Consider the following 21,648-nt stretch of genomic DNA (forward strand, 5'->3'; position numbering starts at 1 on the left):
CACATCGCCGCCTTTCGCCGCTCTCGACTCTAGACGGCGTGCCGGGCACGCTCGACCTTTCACACGCTGCGCTCGCCCGGGCAATGAGCGATGAGAGATGGACGATGACGACTTCGGTGTTACGTGACTGGCCAGTGTGTGTGAATATGTGCCGGGACAACAAGTCATGATGCGCCATGGCGAGAGGATGAGGCGAGTGGTAAGTGAGGAGGAGATTGGGCATGTGACCAGGGGCCGGATGAGGGATGCGGAGGAGAGAGGGTGCAGGCCGGTGAGACGTCGAGGGGGTGGCGCAGAGGCTGCTCGCGGCCGGGCCACATCTCAGCGACCACGAGCTGCTGCGGCAGTGATGGAGCGCAGCCAGTACGACGCATCGCCGCCGGGATCTTCGTATGTGTAGGAGCGCGCTGGCTGTAGACGAGACGTCAGCTGGTCAGGAACAAGGGCCGCAATGCGGCACGGTGCCCAGGGCTGACTCACAGTATGCACGACAAAGCCGCGCGTGCCCTTGGCCTCGATGCCCGTCATGAAGTTGGGCGCGCGGTCGAGCACGCCCGCGGCCAGCTGGGGCGAGGCGGCCGCCGGAAGACTGTCGCGCCGCACGGCGCGCAGTCGTGGACTGGCCGCCAGCGGCTCGCTCGTCTCTGCGCCGCCGAGAGTCGGCCCCGCGCTCGTCTGCCGCAGCATGTCCTGACTGGTCTGCGGGCGCAACGAATTGCGCGCCTCGTGCTGCGGCGATGCAGTGCGCGAGGCCGCTGAAGAGGCAGCCGTGGGAATGCCAAGGATGACTTCGCTCTTGACCAGCAGCTGGTCCTGCGTCTCCTTGACGCACAGCAGGCGCGGAAAGTCCGTCAGCAGCAACTGCCTTCGCTTCGAGGTGGAGCGAAAGGCGCCTGCCTTGCGCTGCGTGATGGGACAGGCATAGAGCAGCGCCTCGTGCGGCAGCAGCAGCGCGGCCCAGCTCGTGGCCTGCAGCTGCGCAGCGGGCGTGCGACTGCCTCCGCTCGGCGTGTCGAACTCGGATGCGTTGTTGTTGAGCGACGAAGAGCTCGTGTTCATCGATGCCGTACTGAAGCGATTCTGCAGATGCCGCAGGGCGACGGGCCGCCCCAGCGCCGCCTGCTGCTGTTGCTGCGACGCACTGCGTCCGCGAGCCGAGTCGGCTATGCCGGCAATGCTCGCGGCCACGCGCAGAATGTGGCTGCCTCGCCGGCTGCCGGTGCCGCCGTTCTGCGACAGGCCTCGCCGACGAGGCGCCGGCGGGCCGTCGGAGCTCGAAGAGTCGTCGTCGTCGGCCTCTGCGCCTCCGCGTGCCTGCGACGCCGCCGACGACGGCGGCAGCGAGGCCTCGTCGTGCGAGGCATCGCCGCTGAGCGACACGTCGCCCGACGCCTCATCACCATCCTCGTCCGACGACGCAAGCGCATCTTCAACCCACGCATCGCGCCCAAAGCGATCGAACGGCGTTGACCCCTCGGGCGCGGCGGCGGGCCGCGGACGCTGGAAGATGCCCGTGCTGATCGGCGGCACCTCGAGCGTCCACAGCCTGGCCCAGTCGACGCCCTTGAAGAAGGGATGTGCCTTGATCTCTGCCACGCCCTCGGCGCCCGTGCCCAGGCGCTGCATCGGGTCGAGCACGAGCAGGCGGTCGACGAGCTCGCGCGCGTCGGCGGGGAACGCGTCCGGATAGTCAAAGTCCCGCCGGATGATGCGCTGAAACGTCTGGTACTCGTTGGGCCCCTTGAACGGCGGCCGGCCCGCGATCATCTGGTAGAGCACGCAGCCGAACGCCCACCAGTCGGACGCCTCGGTCGCGGCCTTTTCGGTCAGCAGCTCGGGCGAGACGTACTCCGCCGTGCCCACGAAAGAGCTCGCCCGCTGCGGCTCCGCCTCAGATGGCACTGTGGTGGGCGCCGCCGCGGCGGCACCGCTCTTCTTGCGCGTGATCTTGGCCGAGCCAAAGTCGGCAACCTTGATGCGCATGTTGCCGTCGAGCAGCACGTTCTCGGGCTTAATGTCGCGATGCACCACGCCTACCGCATGCATGCTTGCGATGGTGTCCACGAGCTGTGCGGCGTAGTGGCGCGCCGAGGCAGAGTCAAACGAGCCGAAGCGCTTGATGAAGCTCAGCAGCTCGCCATTGGGCGCCAGCTCGAGGACGAAGTCTGTGTGGGCCAGTCGTAAGCCATGCGTGCGCTTCCAGCGGGCTGACAGCAACTCACACAGACTGTCGCGATCCTGGAACGTCCAGAAGAGCGTAATGACGCCGGGGTGGCGCAGCAGCAGGCTCAGCGCCTCCTTCTCGACCGAGACGTACTTCTGCTTCTTCTCCTTGAGGATGTGTACCTTGTCGAGCACCTTTACCGCATACGCCTTGCGTCCCTCGTTGCGCGCCGCTGCACTGCGCGCCGCCGAGCCGGCGCCTGCGATGGCGGCGTTGGCGGAGAGCGGCTTGGGCGCATCGAGGGCGCGAGGCGCAGAGAGGAGATCCCACGCCTCGATGACCGTCGAGTAGGAGCCCTCGCCCAGCACCTCACCGAATTCAAAGTCGTCTCGACCTCGTGCGGTGCGAGAGGGAGCGGCAGCGGCGGCAGGAGGCGGCAGAGGCACGGCTGTCTCGACACTGGACGGAAGCACGGTCGCTTGATCCGAAGGCGACGCTGCACTCTCGGGCATCGGCGACGTGACTTCTCGCGTCGGCGAGAGCGAAGGGGCGCCTGCCTGTGCGAGCGACGAAGGAGGGGCAAGAGAAGAGGCAGGCGTCGAAAGGGACGGTGAGTCGAGTGCGAATGTCGGAGGCTCGACCTGCGAGGCCACGACGCGCTGAGGCGCGCGCATCGAGATGGCCGCGGTGCTGGTGGAGTTGAGAGAGACGGCAGTGGATGGATACGACGGCTGCAGCGACGGACGATGCGGAGCTGTGCGTGGCGACCCCTGCAGCGGCTCGCCTAGCGGACCCTCATCGAGCGTCGGCGTGATGCGCGGTGCAGCAAAGGGGTTGAGCGGCGCACGCGAGACGCCGTCGAGCGACTCGTGCGGCACCTCAGGACTGGCAGGCAGACGAGGCGAAGGCGATCTCGTGCCGAGAGTGTTTGCAAGAGCGCTTCGGAAGCGACTCGTGCTGCCGGGCTCATCTGAGCCTTTGCCTCCTCGGCGCCACGAGCGAGGCCGTGGTGGTGCTGCGCCACTCGCTCCACCAGGCGACACGGGACTGAGACTGTTGGGCGACTCTGGCTCGGAAGAGCCTTCGCTTGACCGACTGTGGTGCGACATGGCTCCTTCGCTCGTCAGTGCGCGCAGCAGACGAGGCCGACGCGCTGCAGACTGCACGATGGGAGGTGCACTGCCGCCGCTGTTGCCTGCACTGCTGCTAGCCGCACTAGCCTCTCCCTTGCCGCCATAGTCCGACGCAGCGCGCGAAGAAGGCGCCGAGGGGTTGTTCGACGCCAGCCCTCCGAAGCGAGCCGCGCGTGCCGCAGCAGTGAGAAACACGCCCGAGCCGCGCTGAGGTTGATAGACGGGCGAGGAAGAGGGGCTCACTGGCGATGGTCCGGGCGTATCGCCACTGGGCTCTGCCGGCGCGCGCGCAATGCCGGCTTCAGCGTCGAGTTGCACTTGCTGCGCGGGTGTCGGGCCCTGCGAGAGCATGCTGGAGGAACTGCCGCGACTCGAACTGCTAAATGCTCCCGACGCATTGCCGCCGACGGCGGCGAGCAGGCTGTGCACGTTGCTGCTGCTCGGCCGTCGAGAGCTGCTGGTGCCGACTAGATTGGGGCTGCCGGTGCGAGCCACTTGTGCGGCCGGAGAAGGAGAGGTGGCGCGTGGCGAAGCCGTCGTAGAAAGCGCAGAGGAATCGACAGTCGAGCCGGGCGGCGAGGGCACACCGATCGCCGCCCCTCGTCGCGACAGCACGTCTTCGTCTCGCTCGAGCGCGTGCGGAGAGACGCGCGGACTCGGCCCGCTGAGAAGGAAGCCTGGACTGCCTCCGTTCGATGCTGCAGCGCCCGTCAGACCGGGCGAAGGCAAGGGTCCAGTGCCCGGCGGACCCGGTGGATGCTTCGGCACGACCAGCGGCGCATTCGTCACGCTGCTAGTGCGTACGCCCACATCTCCCAGGCCTAGCCCGGACATGTCGGCCAGCAGCGGCTGCAGCGGATAGTCCTCCTCGACACCCAGCGCGCCGGGCGAGAAGGGCACTGCAGTGCCGATCGGCAACGATGCAGGCGCGACGGCACCGAGCGGCATGCTCGTCAGCGGCTTGAGTCCCAGCTTGCCAGCGCTGCGCGCCAGCTTGCTCCTGATGGCCGCGCCTGCTCTCGTGCGCGTGGGCGACGTAGAAGGCATGGAGCCACTGCCATCGCCTAGGAAGCCTCCGCTGCCTCCTGCGCCGGCCGCTTGCAAGTGTCGCAGATGCTCAGCGGCAATGCTCTGTGCTTGCGGAGGCGGAGCGCTTCCAGGAATCGGTCGTCCGTCTCGACCACCGCCCATGCCCGGCGCGTTGCGGTAGAGCCAGGCGTCGGATGGCGCCTTTGGCAGGATGCGTGCGCGCGTGAGAGGAGACATGGATGCGTCGAACACGGCACTGCCGCCGCCTGCTCTTGGTGTCGTGTCGTTGTTCGGCGATGAAAAGACGGGCATTGCTGCTGCATCTGCGTCTCTTCTCGTCGGCCATCCTCCACCGCCGCCGCCGCCGCTGCCCATCCCTCCATTTCTTGACCCTCCCATGCCGCCATACCCGCCAAAGCCGACGCGCGTGTTGCCCAGCGGCGCCGCGCGAAAGGGCAGTGCCTCGATGCTGCTCGTCGAGTTGACGCTGCTGACGCTGCTGACGCTCTTGGCTCTCCCCAAGCTCGCACCTCCGTCTTCGCTCACGTCCCCACTGCGATGTCCACTGCGCGACGACGAAGCCTGTTGTGCCCAAACCCGCGCTGAAGAGCCAGCACGACCGTCTCCACGATGCCCTCCGGAGATGGAACTGGCCGCCGACGTGGGCGCGCTCGGCACGGAGAAGGAGCTGCGTCCGGAATGCGGCGTAGGCGCGGCAGTGTCGCCTGCGCCGCCGCGTGCGCTGCCGCTGGAAGACGAAGGCCCGCCGCTGTAGCCGCTGCCGCTGTGCAACGAGCTCTCGGCAGAGTCGCCCGTGCTGCTGCTTCGCGCGTGCAGCTCTGCCAAGCGCGAGCCAGTCGCTGAACTGCTGCGGCGGCCCCCGCCGGGCTCCGCGTCGCCGCGCTGTGCTCGCGGCCCGAGCGCAGCGGCGAGCGGCGTCTGGGGCGAGGAGGACGTCGAGGCCGAAGCGGTACCAGCCTGCTGCTGCGCCGACTGGGCGAAGCGGCGAGGCAGATCCTCATCGCGGCCGCTGCCGTCGGTGTAGCCATCTTCCTCGTCGTACAGCAGCAAGTGCTCCTCGTGCTGCGAATGCCGTGAGCCGCCGGGCAGGTGCGGATCTGACTCGCTCGGTGCACGAGAGAGCAGGCCGGCGCGGTTGCGAGAGGCCTCGGGCAGGCCGGCGCGCTGCAGGGCGGTGGCGAGTGCGAGCGAGTGCGTCGAGGCCGAGGCTGAGGCGGGCGGCGAGTCGGAGTGCCCCGCTGCCGCATCGCTCGACGGCGCCGGCGAGAGGGGCGAGAGCGAGCTCATGGCCACCCCGGGCAGCGCTGGCGGTGCCGCTCTACGATGGTCCGGGCGCGGCGCTGAGAGCTTAGCGCACGCGGTGCGCTGTGCGCATTGGGAGAGGGAGGGGATGATGGAGGTGGGACGGGCTCGAGGCGCGTGCAGTCAGAGGCTCAGGAGGCCGAGGCGCGCGCGGCGCGCGCACAGACATCGGCGCGGCCAGCCCGCCGGCGCCGCAGCCGCGGCCCATCCTCGAGGCCCCGCAGCTGCACCCTGGCACCGCCCAGCGGGCTTCTGCGCACCGCCCACAGCCCTGGCCACTCCGCAGACAGGGCTACGGAGCCGCGTGTGCCACTCCGTACGTGCGATGCCAGGCTGCGGACGCTGGCGGGCGCGCAGGCGAGGCTGCTTCGCGCCTTCAAGGACCCTGCAGCGCGGCCAGCAGCGCCGCGAGAGACAGCAGAGAAGATAGCCGCGGCGGTACCTCGCGGCGAGACTCAGCCGCTCTGGCCTCTCGCTTTCGCCTTCTCTGACGGCGCGCGGCTGCTCGCTCCTCGCCGATGTCTGTCCGGCGCCGCAAGACTTGTTGTCTCTGCCTCGCGGTACGCTCTTCCCTCGCGGAGCAAGTGACACGCTCCCCTCACGATCGATTGGCACATGGGGCAGCAGGCACAGCCGAGGCAAAGGAAGCGCGACGCCGGTGTTTAGAAGCAAGCTGTGCCATGTCTCCGACATATGATGGCGAACAGCTCTCTGAGAAGAGGCTCATCATTGCTGGTCACGCAGCGCACCTTCGTCGCACAAGTGCTCTCTCGCCTCAGCTCCTCCTCCTCTCGTGGTGATGCGTCTGCTTCATTTCTGTACAGCGCCAGCAAGCATCGGCACATCCTCATCACTATCCACTCCTTGCTTCTCCTGCTTCTTCCGTCTCTCAATCTCCCTGCCAAACAGCCCGCCTCCTCCACTGCCCTCCTCCTTGCCGCCGGCGTCGAGTGCGTCTCCTAGAGAAGGAGCAAGCAGCGGCGCAGAGCCAAACGGATCGGGCCCTGACGCAGCCTTGACGGCTTCTGCCTTGCGAGCGCGTTTGGACGCCAGCGCCTCCTCCTCGGCCTGTCGCTTGCGTTTGTTCCTGTCGCGCCAATGCAGATCAGAGTTCAGTTCGCAGCTCGAGTGACGCGCAGCCCATCCCGAGCCCTCGCGCCGGGCAAAGCGAGAGCCAAACTCACAAAGCACTCCCCTCCTTCCCCTCCGGATCCCCACAAGCCTTCAACTCCGCATCGATCCTGCGAACCTCCTCGATGTCCACCACAAACGGTCCCTTGCTCCCCTCTGGCGCGTTTGCCTTCGCCTCGCGTGCGCGCTCTTCTTGAGCGAAGATCGCCTCTGAGATCCGCTCGAGGAGGTCGAGGATAGCGGAGAGGGAAAGGCCGAGTGGTGAGGAGGTGGAGATGGCGTCTTCGCCGAGCGCAGTAGGGGAGGAGGCTTCGCCATTCTTCTTTTGCTGTCGAGCAGCTTGCTTCGCTCGCCATTCCGCCTTCTCCCTCCTCTGTGCCTCTCCCGCTTTCCGCGCTGCTTCTTCCTTAGCTTCGAGCCAACGACGCACTAAGTCGTGCGCCTCTTGCTCCATCGCTTCTGCCTCCCCGCTACCGGCGGAGCGCAAGCAGGCCAGCGCGATGTGGCTCGCCGAGTAGCTCAGCTCCAATCGCGTCAGACGCGCGAGTGCAAGCAGCGCTTGAGCCCTTGGTAGCAGCTTGCGCAGCAGTGGAAGCGGACTTGGCTCCAGCGTCTGCCCTCACCTCTACATCAGCCATATACTCGAGAGGCCGGCGGCGGGAAGCAGACTCACTTGCAGATCCAGAATCAGTCCTTTGAGCGCCTCGCCCGGCGTATGCAGCACCAGTTCCCACCCCAGCGCATCTGCCACGCCGAACTCCAGCGCCCGCACTGAGGATTCAATCTCGGATGCTACGGAATGAGCATTTGCGCCGCGCCCGGCGAGTAAGGAGGCGAAGCGAGAGAGTGGGAGGGCGTGCGAGGTGGATTTGAGAGAGAGATAGACGCAGGTCAACCTGAGGGGGGAGACGAGGCGTGAGACAGGGCAGCGTGGCTCGCTGTGGGGCCAATGCGGCGCAACTATCTAGCTGGAGGACACCTGCTCCCTGAGCGACCCCACAACCGCGCTTGCGAGTCGAGCCCAGCTCTGTTTCTACCTAGTACTGCCTTCACATCCGGCCTGTCCAGCACCGTGTTCTCTCGCTCTCCCCTCTCCTCTTGCCCTCTTTCTCTCCTGCCCTGTCCTCTCCATCCTTCTTCTCCTCTCACTTCCCACTCCTCGCCGACGCTCGTGCTCTGCACAACTCACATGACCCCTCTGACATCGCCCTCCAACTCGCTCTTGCGCACGTAGTAGCGCTTCAGATACGTCGCCGCATACTCCTCCACCACCTCGGGCACGCCCAGCACCTTTGTCAGGCCGCGCAGCTTGGCCAGGTAGCTCGTGACGAGCAGCTGCAGCGCTTCGTGACTCGGATACACGGGCTGCGAAGCGCCCGGAGAGAGGGCGAGCTCATCGGCCCATTGCTGCGCCAGCCGATCGCGCGCGGCAGACCAGGCGGACTGGCGCAGCGCGGCGAGCGTGGAAGGCGCGAAGGTCCAGGAGGCGTATTGCGAGGTGAGCTGGTACGCGGGCGCGGGCGCGGATGGAGGAGCGGTGGGCGCTGACGGCGGCAGGAAGACGGACGAGACGGATGAGGAGGGAGGGGTGGCAGCGGGCATGACGGGCGGTGGTGGAGGAGAAGCAAGCGTCGAAAGCGGAGCGCGCTCAAGAGGTACGCTTTGGGGCGAAGAATGCTCCCACGCTGCGCTGCACGAGCCACCCTCTCTTGCTCCACCTCGCCGCGCTCGCCTCTTGCTTCCTTCCTCACTGCAGCATCAGCCCAAGTCCTTCCACAAGCGCCATGGCCGCGTCGCCGCGCATCGCCGTGCTGCAGCTCTCGCCCGCACATGGCGCGCCCCTCGAGAACGCGGCGCGCGTGCAGCAGATGACATCGCAGTGCGTTTGCCGCCGTCGCTCCTCTCTTCTTGGCCTTGTTCTGCGTGAGGGAGCGGCTGAACTACTGACGCCGGCACCTTTGTCGACACAGCTTGAAGCGCGGAGAAGTGGATCTGCTGATCTTGCCCGAGATGGCCCTGAGCGGTGCGCCGATCCCCTCCTCGTGCGCCGCCCGTCAGCAGCGCCGCTGACTCTCTCGGTCTCAGGCTACATCTTCCCCACTCCTGCCTCCATCGAGCCGTCCCTCGAGCGTCTCTCGACTCGTAGCAGCAGTAGCAGAACATCTTCATCATCTCCAACGCAAGCCCTGTGCTCCTCCCTCGCGCGCCGTCTCGAGTGCTACGTGCTCTGCGGGCTGCCCGCTCTCCTTGCCCACGCCTTCTCTTCCTCCTCCGCTAGCTCCGCCGCATTCGACGCTCGTCCATCCGAGCCTTCTCCCTCCGGATCAGGGCGGTCGAATGCAGGCGAGGAGGGAGCGTACAATGCCGCTCTCCTGCTCGATAGAACAGGAGAGGCGGTGCATGTGTTTCGCAAACACTTTTTGTATGAGGCTGATGAGGCGTGGGCTTGCGAAGGTGCGTTCTTGCGTCTTGCGTCTTTGATGAGCAGAGAGGAGACTGACGGGACGGTCTGCAATGATGCAGGACCGGGATTCGAGTTTGTTGATCTGCCGAAGCCGCTTGGACGAGTGAGTTGCACCTTTCTCGCACTCGAGAGCTCGAGCCGCACGCTCACCCGTGCCTCGTCTCAGTTGGCAGTAGGCATCTGCATGGACCTGAACCGTGCGTGCCGCTCCTTGCCCTGCCTTCTCGTCCCTCAACGCCGCCTCGCAAAGCTGACACCTCACACCCGCACCGAAGCCTATCGCTTCCAAGCCGCCTTCGACTCATTCGAGCTCGCTTCGTTCTGCGTCAGGAATCACGTCGATACGCTGGCGCTGCCTATGGCGTGGCTCAAGCCCGAAGTGGAAGATGAGGAGCAGGCCAGCGCGAAGAGCGAGGCAGCCGAGGGCCAGAGCGAGGGCGAGCTGGAACAGGACGCTCGTCAAGCGCAGCACCAAGCGCAGCAAATGATCCACTACTGGCTGCTCCGGCTCACTCCTCTCCTCGAAGCACCGCATCGCTGTGTAGTGGCTTGCGCGAATCGCGTGGGGCAAGAAGGAGGTGAGAGTCCCCCTCTTAGCTTTGCCCCCCCCCCCCCCCTTCTCTCCGGTCTCCTCGCGCTGCATGTTGGGATGCTGACGCCGGACGGCAGGGACCGTGTTCGGAGGCTCTTCATGCGTGCTGCAAGTTGGTGGAGGAGATGTGAGGGTGAAGGGATGGATGTGCGAGGAAGAGGCGCTGCTCGTGGTCGACCCATGACGAGCCTCTGGCCTCGCTTCTCTGTGCAACTACGCTGGAGCAGCCAGAGCAATGCACGAGCGCGAAAGAGGCATGATTACTAGGTACAAGAACGTGGAGTCGTAGAGGAGTCATCGTCGTCATCGGGCATCGGCATGGACATCGGCATCGGTCCGCCTTGCCGCTCAGCCGCGTCTCGGGGCCGATCGCGTCCCACGCGCCTTCACTTCGGCGGGTAGCCCTGCATCTGCCCCTGCGGATATCCTCCATACCCGCCGCCCGGCGCGCCAGGGTGCGCATAGCCTCCGCCCGCCACTTGTGGTTGGAAGCCGCCGTCGACGGGCGCGGACCATTGGCAGATGGAGCAGAAGAAGAGCTGTGTCGAACGAGCGAGTCAGCAACGAGCGAGAGGAGGGAGAGGAAAGGCGGGGGGGGGGAGAGAGAGAGACGCACATGCTTCTTGCCGAGAGGAATCTAGAGAGGAAGAAAAGACGTCAGCGTTGCGTTAAGGCAGAGGAGAGTGAGACCGGCGTGATCAGGCCAGGATGCCCGCGCGGAGAGGCTGCGTACAAGCCGCCTGTCTCGCTCGGCTCGCGAGAGCACACCGGCTTCCTGCGCTCCAGGTGAGGGACTCTGTCCTGCCCTGGCCGGCACCGGCAGCTCGCGGATCTGCGAGCTGCTGCGCGTGCCCTCACGGGCCCCACACGCTAAGTTGGTGCTACGTCGTGCTCGACGCCCACCGGTTCGACGCAGAGCGCTGCGTATCGAGCCAGAGCTGCTCGTCCTTAGCCACAGCCACCCCTCAGTGCGGCGAGGATTCGTCGCTGAGTGCCATCTCGGCCACTCTTGCCGAAGGCTGGCCGCTCAGTGTGCCGGCTGCCGCGCTTGCGCCGCCCAACACGCTGCACTTGCACTCTCTTGCTGCTCCTCGTCGCTCTCGGACAGCTAAACGAGTGCCTGCTCTCTGCTAGCGGCGCTGCGGCGGCCCTCTGCAGGAGGGCAGAGCTCTGCGCTCTCGCCGCTTTGCTTTCCTTTGCCTATTGCCGCTAGATACTGCGCCACCACCTGCAAGGTCCTCGAGCCCGCTCTGTCCTTTCCCTCCACCACACCCTCGCGCGCCCCGGCAATCCGCCTCTGTCCCCTCTCGCCCGCCATCCGCCATGCGCCCGCTCCTTCGTCGCGTTTCCTCTCGCCGCCCATCGCCCGTTCACTCACGAGCGGGATCCAGCAGAGCTCAAAGCGCTTGCTGCGCTTGGCGCGCACCACCTGGGCGTTGTGGCAGCGCGGGCAGATGTGTGGCCTGCTCCAACACCATCTCGTGTCAGCAAATACGGCGAGGGGGGTCATAGAGCCAGGAAGCGCTACGCACGTGCCATCGCCCTCCTGCTTGATCTTGCTGGGGCAGCCGAACATGATGGGGATGCTGCGCCGAGCCAGAGCGAGGTCAGCGCGAAAGGGACAGAGTGACGAGCGATGGCGACGCACCAGAAGAAGAAGTCCATTCTGGGCGACTGGCTGGGGGTGGTGTGGTGTGTGAGTTGAGAGAGAGAGACGGGATGAGGTGGTGGTGGTGGTGAGAGGCGGAGCCCGATGAGACGCGAGTCGCACGACTCTTGCGGGACTACTCTGGCTGTGCAAGTGCAGGCAATACAGAATGCTCCCGGCACCGCCTTCAGCTCATCAAGCGGCTGCCGTGCTCCTCACGCCGAGACGTGCGCGCGCAGGCGGCCTGCCGGCGTGCCGAGAGAGCGCGTGACGTCACCCCTGACCTGCGCGCGCTGAGCGTGAGGCGGTGCTGCTGCATCGGGCGCTTGGCGCGCGTGCTGCTGCGCCTCCCTTTCCGGCCTCCGGGCGCTGCTGCTGAGGCACGATCTCGCTCCCGCAAGCGAGCTTGATGCCTCCTGGAGCACGCTTGCTGCATTCTTCGTCGCTGTCGACATGAAGAGCAGGAGCCACGTCAAGCACAGTCGCACACTCAGAGAGAGAGAGAGAGAGAGAGAGAGAGAGAGAGAGAGAGAGAGAGAGAGAGAGAGAGAGAGAGAGAGCCCCGTTCCGTTGTTTCCAGACGCGAGTAGAGTAGGCGTCTCCAGGCGAGAGATGTGGGAGATGGGAGGCAGGAGAGGCGTGTGTAGGGGAGATGAGAGGCGCAAACGGCGCTCCGGGAGGCATGCGAAAAGTAGAGAGGGGGGAGCTTGCGCGAGTCGTCTGGTGTACAGCGCGCTGAGCCTGGGAGAGTTGAGAAGGTGGGGCGCGGGAGGCGCGAGGGAGACATGCAGAGGAAGAGAGAGAGGACAGATGTGTGTGTGTAGGCTCGTAGATGTGATGTAGAGATATGATAGGTTCGCATCGCATCGAGTCGATGGAGAGCGGGATGGGACGGAATGAGTGCTATGTGTGATGGTGTGGTGCGCGAAGCGAAGGGCGCCTTTGCGCTTTCTACTGCTCGCTCGGGCGATGGGCGGCGAGCGAGCGATGCCTGCTGGCTGCTGGAACTGGGGGGCTCAGTCGCGCGAAGTGCCGGCCGGCCAGCTAGGGCCTCTTCTCCAGCTCGTCTGTTGGTCCGCCGATCTCTGTTGCTGCGGCGGCTGTCTCTGCTGCGTCTGCATCGGGCGCTGCTGCAGCTGCTGCGGGTACCCTTGTTGCTGCTGCATCGCCGAGTGCGGCTGCGGAGGCGCTTGACGGTGTCCATGGATGCCCGGCGGCGGCGTGGCCGTGCCCGCGCTGCCGGCGCTGTTGGTCGTGCTGAGCGCAGAGAAGGCGGCATAGCCGTTCGAAGGAGTGCCCGGTCCGTTCATCGAGGGACTCGAACGTCCCATCTGCCCCATTGGCGTATGCAGGCCCGCACTGCTACGGCCAAATACTCCTGCGCCGCCCGCTGCGCGCGACGTGTAGCCAGGCTGCGGCTGCTGAGGCGCCGAGGCCGAAGAGATGCCCGGCGGCGGCTGCTGCGCGACTTGAGCATGCTGATGCGCTGGACTGACGTAGTCGGGCGCGCGTGGACCAGGTGCGTCCTGTGCGTTGCCGCGAGGCAGACCATTGCCGAGCGACAGGCCGCCCATCTGCGAGACGAAGGCCGTCGATGAGACACCTCCTCCGAGGCTTGCGAGCGCGTTGGGCACCGCCACAGCACCTCCAGCCTGCTGTGGTCGCACGACGCCAAACGGCGATGCCGAACGTGCGGAAGAGGCCGAGGCATTGCTCGTCATCGGCGGGATCTCGTGGAGCGGCGCCGCGACGCGGCCGGGAATGTTGAGCGGAGGGTACGGCGAGGCTTGTGCGCCCACGGCGCCAGTGCCGCGAGGACCAAGCTTGGGGCCCTGGCCGGCACCAGAGAGTGCGAATGCACCGGGCGTCACTCCTCCGTTCTGGTTGTGCGAAGTCGGCGGCGGAGGAGGAGGCACGCCTGCGTTGCGCTTGTTGCCGCCGCGCTTTGGCCGACCGTCCTTGACCTTCTCCTGCGGGTTGCCGAACATCTTCGAGCCAACGCCCTCCTTGCGCTCGTAGTGCTTGCGCCACGTGTCGCTCTCGATCATCGGTGCGGCGGGGTAGGCGTCCCATGCGATGTCCATCTGCGTCGTCTTGAGGCCGTAGCTGCGACGCTCCTCGGCGTCGAGCAGCCACGGCGTCTGGCAGAAGTCGGCGTGCAGATTGCGCAGTGCGGGAATCCAAAGCTTGACGTACTCTCCGTGCGAGTCGTAGTCCTTGGCCTGCTTGACGACGTTGAAGTGTCGCGAAGCGCGCGGATCGTTGCCGACGCCGGCAACGTACTGCCAGTTGCCGTAGTTGCTCGTCGGGTCGTAGTCGATGAGATGACTCTGGAAGAACTCGGCGCCGATGCGCCAGTCGTAGCCGAGATCCTTGGTGAGGAAGCTGGCGACGTTCTGCCGGCCGCGATTCGACATGAAGCCCGACTCGCGCAGCTCGATGATGTTGGCATCGACAAAGGGAATGCCCGTGCGGCCCTCGAGCAGCCGCGAAATGTGATGGTCGCGCGGCGCACTCTTGGGATCCCACGTCTTCCACCATCCGGCCGCCAGCTTCTGCTCGGCCTGCCGCGGGTCGCTGCGCTCCTCGAAGCCGCCGAGCTTGTACAGCAAGTCGCCGTACTTTTCGCTGACCCAGAAAAAGTAGTCGCGCCACAGCAGCTCGAAGCGCACCCAGTACGTGTTGCGGTCCTCGCCGAACTTGCGCTCGTGGTAGTCGAGCGCCTCCCAGATCTGCCGCGGCGAGATGGAGCCGTAGGAGAGGAAGGGCGACATCTTGGTGCTGTAGCTGTGTCCGACGAGATTGTTGCGCGTCTGCTTGTAGCGCGCCACGGGCGGCGGATCGGCCTTGCCCCAGCGGCTCGAGTCGGCAGACTTGCCGCGCACGAAGTACCAGTCCAGCCGCTCGAGCGCCGAGCTCTCGCCGCCACGCATCGGAAAGGCAGAGGCGGAATGCCGCTCCTGCAGTTGATGAGCAGTGAGTTGTTTGCTGGGCGGCCCGTTCTCGCTGACGGGCGCAATGAGGTAGCGCAGAATGTCGTGGAACGAGACTTGGCCTTCCTGCTGGCTCTGCTCCTGCGGCGGGCGTGGCGAGAGACCATCCACGTCGACCTCGTACGAGACGTCGAGGGCATAGTCGGGCGTCTCGGGCAGCGGCGGCACCGACTTCCACGTCTTGGGCGCACGGAAGCAGGGGCGGACCATGTTGGGCAGCGACTCGACGCGCTTGCGGAAGGGCGTAAAGACGTCGGGCGTGTCTCCGATCTCGAAGGGCAGATCGGCAGGATGCACGAGGGTCTTGCCGTGCACGAAGCGCATCGGCACGCCGGTGCCCTGGAGCATGCGAGCCATCTCCGTCTCGACTTGCACCTCGTCGTGCGTCATCTCCTTTTGCAGCCACACGCCCTCCACCTCGTCGCCGCGCTCCTGGAAGGCGCGCACAAAGTTCGTCACGACGACCTCGGGGATGCCGAAGCGGATGACGAGGTCTGAGCCCACCTCGCGCAGCCGAGAGCGCAGGTCGTACACCGACTCGGCCACGTAGCGAGCGCGGTAGCCGCCCGTCTTCCAGAAGCCGTAGTTCTGCGTGCGCGCCTCGGGCCCACGGCGCTCGTAGCCCGGCAGGCCGCTGAGCTCCATGGTGCGCTCATCGAAGACGAAGAGCGGCAGCAGATAGTCGGCCTGGCTGTGCAGGCCAGAGAGATCGATGTCCTTGTCCTTGTTGAAGTGCGTGTGGTGCGCCAGCACCGGGTCAGGCGGTGGCGTCGTCGTGTGGGCACTGGCAAGCGGGTGTCGGCAACGCACGGCAGCAGCAGCAGCTCGAGCAACTCACTAGTGGAACAGAGCATTGTCCTCGATGCGCAGATCCAGGCGCATCAGACAGATGAGAACACGCTTGCCGCTGCCCTCGCTGCCCGGACTGGCGGGACGCGTCGGCTGATGCGGCGCATTGGCACCGCCATAGTTGCTGCCGCCATCGAGCGGCGGCGTGGAGCGAGCCGTCGAGACGGAGCCGCTGGGCACGTGCGAGTGCGAGGCACTGCTCGACGGCGGACTGCCGCCGCTCTGCTGCGAGTGCGCAGAGGGAGCGGGCGTCATGGCGTCCGCCAGAGATGGGGTGGCGGCGCTGCTGAAGGCGGAGAGAGCCGCGGCGCACGCCTCTCTCGCTGAGGCTAGCGCTACGAAGCAGGACTAAAGCGGAGACGGCCTGCAGGTAAGGGCTGTGCTCAGTGCTGACTCAGAGCGAGTGGGCTGCCGGAGCAGGGCATGCTGCGGTGGCGCTCGCCCTCAGGGCCGGTCACGCGACCTGGTCGAGCAACGCAGCCGCTGAGCTGCCCGCGCGATGAGGTAGCATGCTTGATGCGACGAGTCATGCCCTGCTCCAGTCCTCGTCCAGTGTCGGGCCATGCGAACTCACCGAGAGAGGCGGACGAGCGAAGCAGCAGCGCGGCTGGCGCACTCGCTCTCAGCACGGGGGACAGCAGCGCGCAGGCCGCTGGTAATAGACTCGAGCAGACGGAACGGGCGTGAATAGATAGAGCGTGAGCCGATGTGGCCGGCCACGAGCGGGGTGCAGGTGTCGATCCGAAGAGAAGAGCAGAGAGGAGGGCGATGCTGGAGCAGAGACCAGCAATGGCGCGAGGCGAAAGAGCCACGAGTATGCGCCGAGGTGTGAGAGAGAGGCAAGAGGGCAGGAACGGGCTCGAGCTCTTCACTTTGCACTGGGGCAAAGGGACAAAGACTCGGTGACTGCCACACGCGAGCGAGAGAGAGGGAGAGGATGGGCCCGAGTGAGGGAGCCGGGGTGGGTGGGAGACGCGAGTGCGAGTGCGAAGCGACCGCCAGGGGTGAACAAGAGGCGCGCCGGGCTGGCTGATGCAAGAGCTGCGGAGCGCAAGGCGGGGCGCGAGTACAAATCTTCTAGAATCGGGCCGCCGCGTTTTGTACTCGGCACGCGCCACTCGAGGCGCGTTTTTGTAGTCGGCCGGCGACATCGATCGGCTGGCGCGCTGCGTGTGGCGCAGCGTCACCGTCACCGCCGCCGCGAGCAAGCCGTCGGCTCGACGCGGCTGCACGCTGGCAAGTGCCAGGGCGCCACCTATGCTGTCCTGATGAGAGGCTGCGACCATGGTGATGGAGAGAAGGTGTGCCACGAGCTCGTCGCTGCATGTCGACGTGTGCGGGCCAGCAAAGGCGGCGTGTGGGTGCGCTGGCTGGCGGGCCGCGAGCACGCCCTCGGCGACTCAAGCGCCGCGCTTCGGCCTTGCACGCGCCGCACGCGAGCTCGAGCCCGCCCTTCGCGCCCGCATCTTGCGCCACGGGCTGTGATGCAGCAGGCGGCGCTTGGATCTGCGCATGGCAGATGCTCTCGCCCAGCTCGAGCGCAGATGCTCCGACGACTGCCCCGGTACTGACTGCGGGAGGCGAGAAGACTGCCAGCTCACAAGGCGCGAGGGCAGATCCAGGCGGAGAGCGTGGGAACAGTTGAGCCTGCCGCCTGGCCTGCCGCGCCACGGCGGCGCGGCCGCCTTGCCTTCCCTCTTCGCGCCGAGGCTTTCACCTCACCAGTCAAGTCAAAGTCTCTCTCAAAAGCAGCAAGAGCGCTCGCAAAGCACTGTGGCAAGCACCTCAGAGCATCTCTCATTCGCGCAGCGACTCGTCTGGCAACGTCTGTCTGACTGGCATTTGATCAGCCTGCAGTCGCGACATGGCAGCCGTCTCGACACCGACGCCCGAACTGCCCTTCTCGCGCGCCGAGTACGCGCATATTTACGAGCCGGCAGAAGACACCTTTCTGTTGCTTGACGCCCTCGATGCGGACGCTGCGCTGCTGCGAGATGGGAGTCGGCGACTTTGCGTCGAGATTGGGTGCGCTTGTGCCGAAATGGAAGGAGGGAGCGGAGAGGCTGATGCGGACTCCCTGCACGCAGGTCGGGGAGCGGCTGCGTGAGCGCATTCGCAGCTGCCGTCGTTGGGAAGAATGACTGTGGTGAGTGCACAGTAAGGCACGCTTTCTGCTTAAGCTGACTCCGCCGGCCAACAGCACACCTCTGCACCGACATCAACCCTCATGCCGCCTCAGCAACTGCACGAACAGGAAGCGCCAACTCCGTTCGTCTCCCTCTTTCTTTCTCTCCACGACGACTAACCCTTGTCTTCAGGTGGCGCTCTCACCGATCCTCTCGCCACTCCTCTCCTCCCTCTCTTCCCGTTCTCGGGCCGCAGGCGGGTTGATAGACATTCTCCTCTTCAATCCGCCGTATGTACCGACGACCGCAGAGGAGGAGGCAGCAGCTCAAGCGGCGGGCGGGATAGCGGGTGCCTGGGCGGGCGGGGCGACGGGCACGAATCTGGTCGAGGCACTGCTGGAAGATGGGCTTGAAGTGAGCTCCGGTGCGCTTGCTTGCTGGAGGCACGGCGCGCTGACGCACCGCAAACAGACAATCCTGGCGCCCGGCGGGCTCTTCTATCTCCTCGCCTTGCGGGCGAATGATCCCCCTGCGCTCGTGGCGAAGATGCAAGCGAAGGGCCTGCTCGCCGAGGTGAGTGACTCAGGAAGCACATGGAGGCGTCTGGCTGAGGGCAGTCGCTGATGCAACCGCACCGTCAGATCGCGATGCAGCGGCGAGCAGGTGGCGAGCATCTCTTCGTCATACGCGCTCAACGCCCACGATGAGCCTCTCTCTCTCTCGCCCGTCGCCCTACTTCGCGCAAGCAGCTTCACATGTCCACGATTCAGCTGATGGAGACGCATTTATTTCACCCGCTTCGGCGAGCGCATAGGCTGGCGGACAGCAGTGTGGAGTAGAGCGGGTAGCGAGCGAGACGAGACTGGAGAGACACGAGCGGGCGCGGACGAGACGCGGACCGGAGAGGCGTGGCGTAAGAGACAGACGAGTAGGGCGTGGCTGGACGAAGAGCACGCGCGCGTGGGAGATAGGAGTGATGATGTGGAGACGTCAAGGGCGAAGTGGGGTGGAGAAGGAAGGAGCGGGCTGGGCCACGCCGCGCGGCTGAGCTTTCGTATGGGTGACGGGTCCGGCGAGTAGAGCGAACGTGCAAGCAGAGGTCGAACGCAAGCGCAGGCGCAGCGGGCTGAGTGGAGGCGTTAAGGCATGAAGAGAGAGAGAAGGAGAGCCGGATGCAGGCCTCGTCGCCGTCTACGGGTTGCTGCCGCGGAAGTAGTCGTGCTGCTGCGAATAGCTCCGCGCATGTTGTGGCGCGAGCTGCTGGTGCGAGGCGTACGGCGAAGGCGCTGCCAGCTGGTTGCTCGAGGCTGGCTGGTGCGCATCGTACAGACGCGACGGATCCGAGTAGCCACCGTCGCGGTAGTACTCCTCTCCCATGTCACCTGCCGCCTGGTGCTCGCCCCACCCCTGCTGCTGGTACGCGCCCGCCGCAGATGAGCCGCCGCTCGGCGAGCGCTGGCCGGGCACGAGCGGCGAGGCAGCGCGTGCGCCAGCCGCCGGATGGTCGTAGTAGCGCTGCGAAGGCGTGCCGGGCGTGCCGGGCATGCTGGCAGGGCCACCGACGTCGTTCATGCGGTAGCTGTCGAACGTGCCCATGCTGGCGCGGCCGGGCATGAAGTTGGGCGTGTCGACGCGCTTGTACTCTGGCCCGTTGCCGCTGCCGTACGTGCCCATGCCGTACATGGCGCCGCCGGCAACGACGCCTGCGCCGGCACTGCGCGTCGCACCCTTCTTGCCGCCGCCGCCGGCCTTGCGGTTCGCCGAGCGACGCCAGAGGCAGATGCCGAGCAGGATGGCCGCCAGCACGGCGGCACCTCCAACAGCGACGCCGATGATCTTGCCAAGGCCGAACGAGCTGGACGAGTCCTTGGCCGGCACGCCGTTGAAGCTCTTGGCCGACTGCGTCGTCGAGGCACGCAGCGTCGGGTTGGCCGCGACGGCGTAGTTGTTCGGAATGACGCCGGACATGCTCGTCGAGCCGATCTGAATGTACGCGCCCTTGCTCGGCACGCCATCGACGACGACGAAGAGCAGCGCGGGGCCGGCGACGAAGATGTTCTTGTTCTGCGGCATGGGCATCGCCTCAAAGTCGACGCTGCCGTCGTCGTTGACCGTGTACGCGACGGCGAGCTCGAGCGAGCGCTGGCCCATGTTCATGGCGTGCGTCGAGAAGCCGGGGCGGATCACGCGCACCTTTGTGGTCTTGGCGCGGTAGTTGGCCGCATTGTCGCGGTTCATGTAGGCGGCGTCGATCTTGAACTTCCACGTGTTGCCGCCAAAGAGGATGCTGCTCGGCAGGCCCGTCGGCACGGGCCGCTCCTGGAAGAAGTACGGCGGGTACCACTTCTCCAGCTCGTACGTCGTGTTGAAGGCCTGCGGCACCGAGTTGAGCGGCATCGTGAGCGCCACGTCCTGGTGCGGGTTGCTGCCGCCAATGAGCACGCTGCCGTCGGGAATGAGGATGGCCGAGGAGTGGTAGAGGCGCGCAATGTTGCTCTGCGCAAAGCCCGTGCTCGAGAGACGCTGGCCCTGCGGCTTCGTCGGGTCGTACAGCACCGGCTGGTACGTCGGGTCGGCCGACATGCCCTCGGTGCGCGTGCCGTCGGCCGTGAACGTCCACGTCTGGTTCGAGTAGCCCGCCGTGCCCTTGTTGGCGCCGTTGACGATGACCATGGTGCCGTCGGGGAGGTGAATGAACTGGCCCATCGTGCGCCCCTGCGGCAGGTCCTCCTCGTGCACGTAGCCGCTGCCCGTCTGCTTGCCGTCGGCCGTCTCGGGCGTGATGCTCGAGCAGTCCTTGCTCGCCTCGATGTTGAGCACATTGACGTTGGGCGCAGTGTAGTTGCCCCACTGGTCGTTGCTCAGCACGGCGCCGCCGCAGAAGAGAATCGTCGGCGTGTAGTTGTTGCCCGGCGTGAGCGGCAGCATGGCCGTGGCGCCCGAGGCCGGGTACACGCGCACGTTGTCTGCGGCAAGCGCGTCAGGTGAGCGCCCATGCCGCCGTGTCTCTGCGTGCACTCACTGTTCGGCATGTCGGCGAGGTACGTCTCCTGGTTAGTGTTGTAGTCCCACAGCACAGTGCTGACGTTGGCCTGCATGAAGAGCAGGCCGCTGGGCATGAGGAACGTGTGCGGGTACATGCTCAGGCCTGTGAGGGTGTCAGCGAGATGGCCAGCCTCTGGAACGCACGCACGACTCACCGTTCGTGACGCTCATGAAGTTGCTCACGGCCGGCGTGTTGCCCTTGGACGGGAAGAACTCCCACGTCGGGTTCGCGCCGCCGCCGTTGAGGTTCTGCAGCGAGCCGCCCTGGAACGGCGGCGAGTCGTTGGGGTAGTTGCGGTTGATGTAGCCGCCGCCCGTGGCGCCGCCGATGAGGAGGATGCTGCCGTCTGCGAGCGTCTCGATGCCGGGGTACCAGCGCTTCGAGACCATGAACTGCGTGCCGTCGTTCCACTCGAGATTGGCACTCGTGTCGGTGAAGTCCATGATGCGCAGCGCCTGGCTGCCGTCGGTGTTCTTGTACGGCCCCGTCGTGGGATCTTGGCCGGGCGTGAGCGAGGCGCCGCCGTACTGCACCGCCTGGTTGCCACCGGCCACGAGCAGCGAGCCGTTGCCGAGGTGGCCGCCGCTGGCGCAGAACGTGTTGCTGTTGACGTCGACGGCACGGATGGTGTTGTCGTCGAGACTGAGGATGCTGCCCCACACCGGCCGCCCGTCGTCGAGCTTGGCCTCGTTGTTCTCGACCTTGTCGAGAATGACGACGTCGTGGTCGTTGATGAGGGCCATCATCATGGCCGACGCCAGCGAGTTGGCCTGCACGACCTCAAACTCGCCGGCGGCGCGGCCCGCGGCGGCGCCGGTGGCGACGAGCGAGGCAGCACATGCGGCCGAAGCGGCGAGGGAGAGCAGCCGGCGCGGCGTCACGCGCGAGGACGAGGGCGCGGCACTGCGCCGGGCTGGCCGCGCGGCCGCGAGGCGGCTGCTCGACGCGCGGCTGGAGCTGCCAAACATGGCTGCTGCTGTGAGAGGCGGATGCGGTGCACAGCCGGTGCGGGCGGGCCGAGCGGGGGAGCGCGCCGGCGGCACGGACGTGGGCGCGGCGAGGGCGCTAGAGAGATGCGAGAGAGTGTGCGGCGAGAGGGTGAGAGTGAGAGGCAGCACGCGCGGCGTGTGTGGATGAGAGCGAGCGAGGG

The 21,648-nt window shown here is 66.3% G+C and overlaps 8 protein-coding genes across 8 annotated transcripts; 3 read left to right on the forward strand and 5 right to left on the reverse strand.

Moving 5' to 3' along the window:
- Positions 1-101: 101 nt before the first annotated feature.
- On the reverse strand, positions 102-5,760 carry FA09DRAFT_361575 (hypothetical protein). The gene is made up of 3 exons (XM_025745374.1): positions 2,223-5,760; positions 481-2,165; positions 102-411 (listed from the first exon to the last, which is right to left on the reverse strand). Exons 1-3 carry the CDS (start codon positions 5,632-5,634, stop codon positions 322-324), a joined length of 5,187 nt encoding a protein of 1,728 aa, XP_025597121.1. The 5' UTR covers positions 5,635-5,760; the 3' UTR covers positions 102-321.
- A 681-nt stretch (positions 5,761-6,441) lies between these two features.
- Positions 6,442-8,400, reverse strand: FA09DRAFT_330921 (hypothetical protein). The gene is made up of 4 exons (XM_025742798.1): positions 7,970-8,400; positions 7,454-7,676; positions 6,834-7,393; positions 6,442-6,736 (listed from the first exon to the last, which is right to left on the reverse strand). The coding sequence occupies exons 1-4, from the start codon at positions 8,380-8,382 to the stop codon at positions 6,460-6,462; spliced, it is 1,473 nt and encodes a 490-aa protein (XP_025597122.1). The 5' UTR covers positions 8,383-8,400; the 3' UTR covers positions 6,442-6,459.
- A 136-nt stretch (positions 8,401-8,536) lies between these two features.
- FA09DRAFT_330922 (carbon-nitrogen hydrolase) lies at positions 8,537-10,267 on the forward strand. The gene is made up of 7 exons (XM_025742799.1): positions 8,537-8,659; positions 8,751-8,803; positions 8,866-9,234; positions 9,304-9,347; positions 9,411-9,441; positions 9,520-9,822; positions 9,914-10,267. Exons 1-7 carry the CDS (start codon positions 8,565-8,567, stop codon positions 10,018-10,020), a joined length of 1,002 nt encoding a protein of 333 aa, XP_025597123.1. The 5' UTR covers positions 8,537-8,564; the 3' UTR covers positions 10,021-10,267.
- FA09DRAFT_339781 (hypothetical protein) lies at positions 10,223-11,501 on the reverse strand (the record flags this gene model as incomplete). Its single annotated transcript, XM_025744250.1, has 5 exons — positions 10,223-10,375; positions 10,453-10,473; positions 11,215-11,299; positions 11,369-11,422; positions 11,485-11,501. 5 exons carry the CDS (start codon positions 11,499-11,501, stop codon positions 10,223-10,225), a joined length of 330 nt encoding a protein of 109 aa, XP_025597124.1.
- A 174-nt stretch (positions 11,502-11,675) lies between these two features.
- Positions 11,676-12,414, forward strand: FA09DRAFT_69609 (hypothetical protein). The gene has a single exon (XM_025745782.1). It carries the CDS (start codon positions 11,938-11,940, stop codon positions 12,325-12,327), a length of 390 nt encoding a protein of 129 aa, XP_025597125.1. The 5' UTR covers positions 11,676-11,937; the 3' UTR covers positions 12,328-12,414.
- An 86-nt stretch (positions 12,415-12,500) lies between these two features.
- Positions 12,501-15,581, reverse strand: FA09DRAFT_339782 (cryptochrome; the record flags this gene model as incomplete). Its single annotated transcript, XM_025744251.1, has 2 exons — positions 12,501-15,261; positions 15,316-15,581. The coding sequence occupies 2 exons, from the start codon at positions 15,579-15,581 to the stop codon at positions 12,501-12,503; spliced, it is 3,027 nt and encodes a 1,008-aa protein (XP_025597126.1).
- A 1,455-nt stretch (positions 15,582-17,036) lies between these two features.
- FA09DRAFT_330927 (putative methylase) lies at positions 17,037-18,259 on the forward strand. Its single transcript, XM_025742800.1, has 6 exons — positions 17,037-17,351; positions 17,414-17,472; positions 17,527-17,594; positions 17,645-17,866; positions 17,924-18,025; positions 18,094-18,259. Exons 1-6 carry the CDS (start codon positions 17,191-17,193, stop codon positions 18,157-18,159), a joined length of 678 nt encoding a protein of 225 aa, XP_025597127.1. The 5' UTR covers positions 17,037-17,190; the 3' UTR covers positions 18,160-18,259.
- On the reverse strand, positions 18,210-21,619 carry FA09DRAFT_320368 (DUF1929-domain-containing protein). Its single transcript, XM_025740975.1, has 3 exons — positions 20,653-21,619; positions 20,475-20,600; positions 18,210-20,418 (listed from the first exon to the last, which is right to left on the reverse strand). The coding sequence occupies exons 1-3, from the start codon at positions 21,464-21,466 to the stop codon at positions 18,644-18,646; spliced, it is 2,715 nt and encodes a 904-aa protein (XP_025597128.1). The 5' UTR covers positions 21,467-21,619; the 3' UTR covers positions 18,210-18,643.
- Positions 21,620-21,648: the final 29 nt, after the last annotated feature.

Source organism: Tilletiopsis washingtonensis (genome assembly GCF_003144115.1).
Source record: "Tilletiopsis washingtonensis strain MCA 4186 unplaced genomic scaffold FA09scaffold_15, whole genome shotgun sequence".
Lineage (NCBI taxonomy): Eukaryota > Fungi > Basidiomycota > Exobasidiomycetes > Entylomatales > Tilletiopsis > Tilletiopsis washingtonensis.

What these genes read in the sequence shown, in the direction of transcription:
- FA09DRAFT_361575 (XM_025745374.1), bottom strand. Translation starts at nt 5,634, where the DNA reads ATGAGCTCGCTCTCGCCCCTCTCGCCGGCGCCGTCGAGCGATGCGGCA. An exon ending in CCAGGATCGCGACAGTCTGT is followed by an intron (nt 2,166 to 2,222) that starts GTGAGTTGCTGT and finishes TGGCCCACACAG; the next exon opens with ACTTCGTCCTCGAGCTGGCG. An exon ending in GCGGCTTTGTCGTGCATACT is followed by an intron (nt 412 to 480) that starts GTGAGTCAGCCC and finishes TCTCGTCTACAG; the next exon opens with CCAGCGCGCTCCTACACATA.
- FA09DRAFT_330921 (XM_025742798.1), bottom strand. Translation starts at nt 8,382, where the DNA reads ATGCCCGCTGCCACCCCTCCCTCCTCATCCGTCTCGTCCGTCTTCCTG. An exon ending in GGCGATGTCAGAGGGGTCAT is followed by an intron (nt 7,677 to 7,969) that starts GTGAGTTGTGCA and finishes CTCCCCCCTCAG; the next exon opens with GTTGACCTGCGTCTATCTCT. An exon ending in GACTGATTCTGGATCTGCAA is followed by an intron (nt 7,394 to 7,453) that starts GTGAGTCTGCTT and finishes AGGTGAGGGCAG; the next exon opens with ACGCTGGAGCCAAGTCCGCT.
- FA09DRAFT_330922 (XM_025742799.1), top strand. Translation starts at nt 8,565, where the DNA reads ATGGCCGCGTCGCCGCGCATCGCCGTGCTGCAGCTCTCGCCCGCACAT. An exon ending in GTGCAGCAGATGACATCGCA is followed by an intron (nt 8,660 to 8,750) that starts GTGCGTTTGCCG and finishes TTGTCGACACAG; the next exon opens with CTTGAAGCGCGGAGAAGTGG. An exon ending in CATCTGCATGGACCTGAACC is followed by an intron (nt 9,442 to 9,519) that starts GTGCGTGCCGCT and finishes CCCGCACCGAAG; the next exon opens with CCTATCGCTTCCAAGCCGCC.
- FA09DRAFT_69609 (XM_025745782.1), top strand. Translation starts at nt 11,938, where the DNA reads ATGAAGAGCAGGAGCCACGTCAAGCACAGTCGCACACTCAGAGAGAGA.
- FA09DRAFT_330927 (XM_025742800.1), top strand. Translation starts at nt 17,191, where the DNA reads ATGGCAGCCGTCTCGACACCGACGCCCGAACTGCCCTTCTCGCGCGCC. An exon ending in CGACTTTGCGTCGAGATTGG is followed by an intron (nt 17,352 to 17,413) that starts GTGCGCTTGTGC and finishes CCCTGCACGCAG; the next exon opens with GTCGGGGAGCGGCTGCGTGA. An exon ending in CGAAGGGCCTGCTCGCCGAG is followed by an intron (nt 18,026 to 18,093) that starts GTGAGTGACTCA and finishes CCGCACCGTCAG; the next exon opens with ATCGCGATGCAGCGGCGAGC.
- FA09DRAFT_320368 (XM_025740975.1), bottom strand. Translation starts at nt 21,466, where the DNA reads ATGTTTGGCAGCTCCAGCCGCGCGTCGAGCAGCCGCCTCGCGGCCGCG. An exon ending in CTTCATGAGCGTCACGAACG is followed by an intron (nt 20,601 to 20,652) that starts GTGAGTCGTGCG and finishes ACACCCTCACAG; the next exon opens with GCCTGAGCATGTACCCGCAC. An exon ending in CCTCGCCGACATGCCGAACA is followed by an intron (nt 20,419 to 20,474) that starts GTGAGTGCACGC and finishes CGCTTGCCGCAG; the next exon opens with ACAACGTGCGCGTGTACCCG.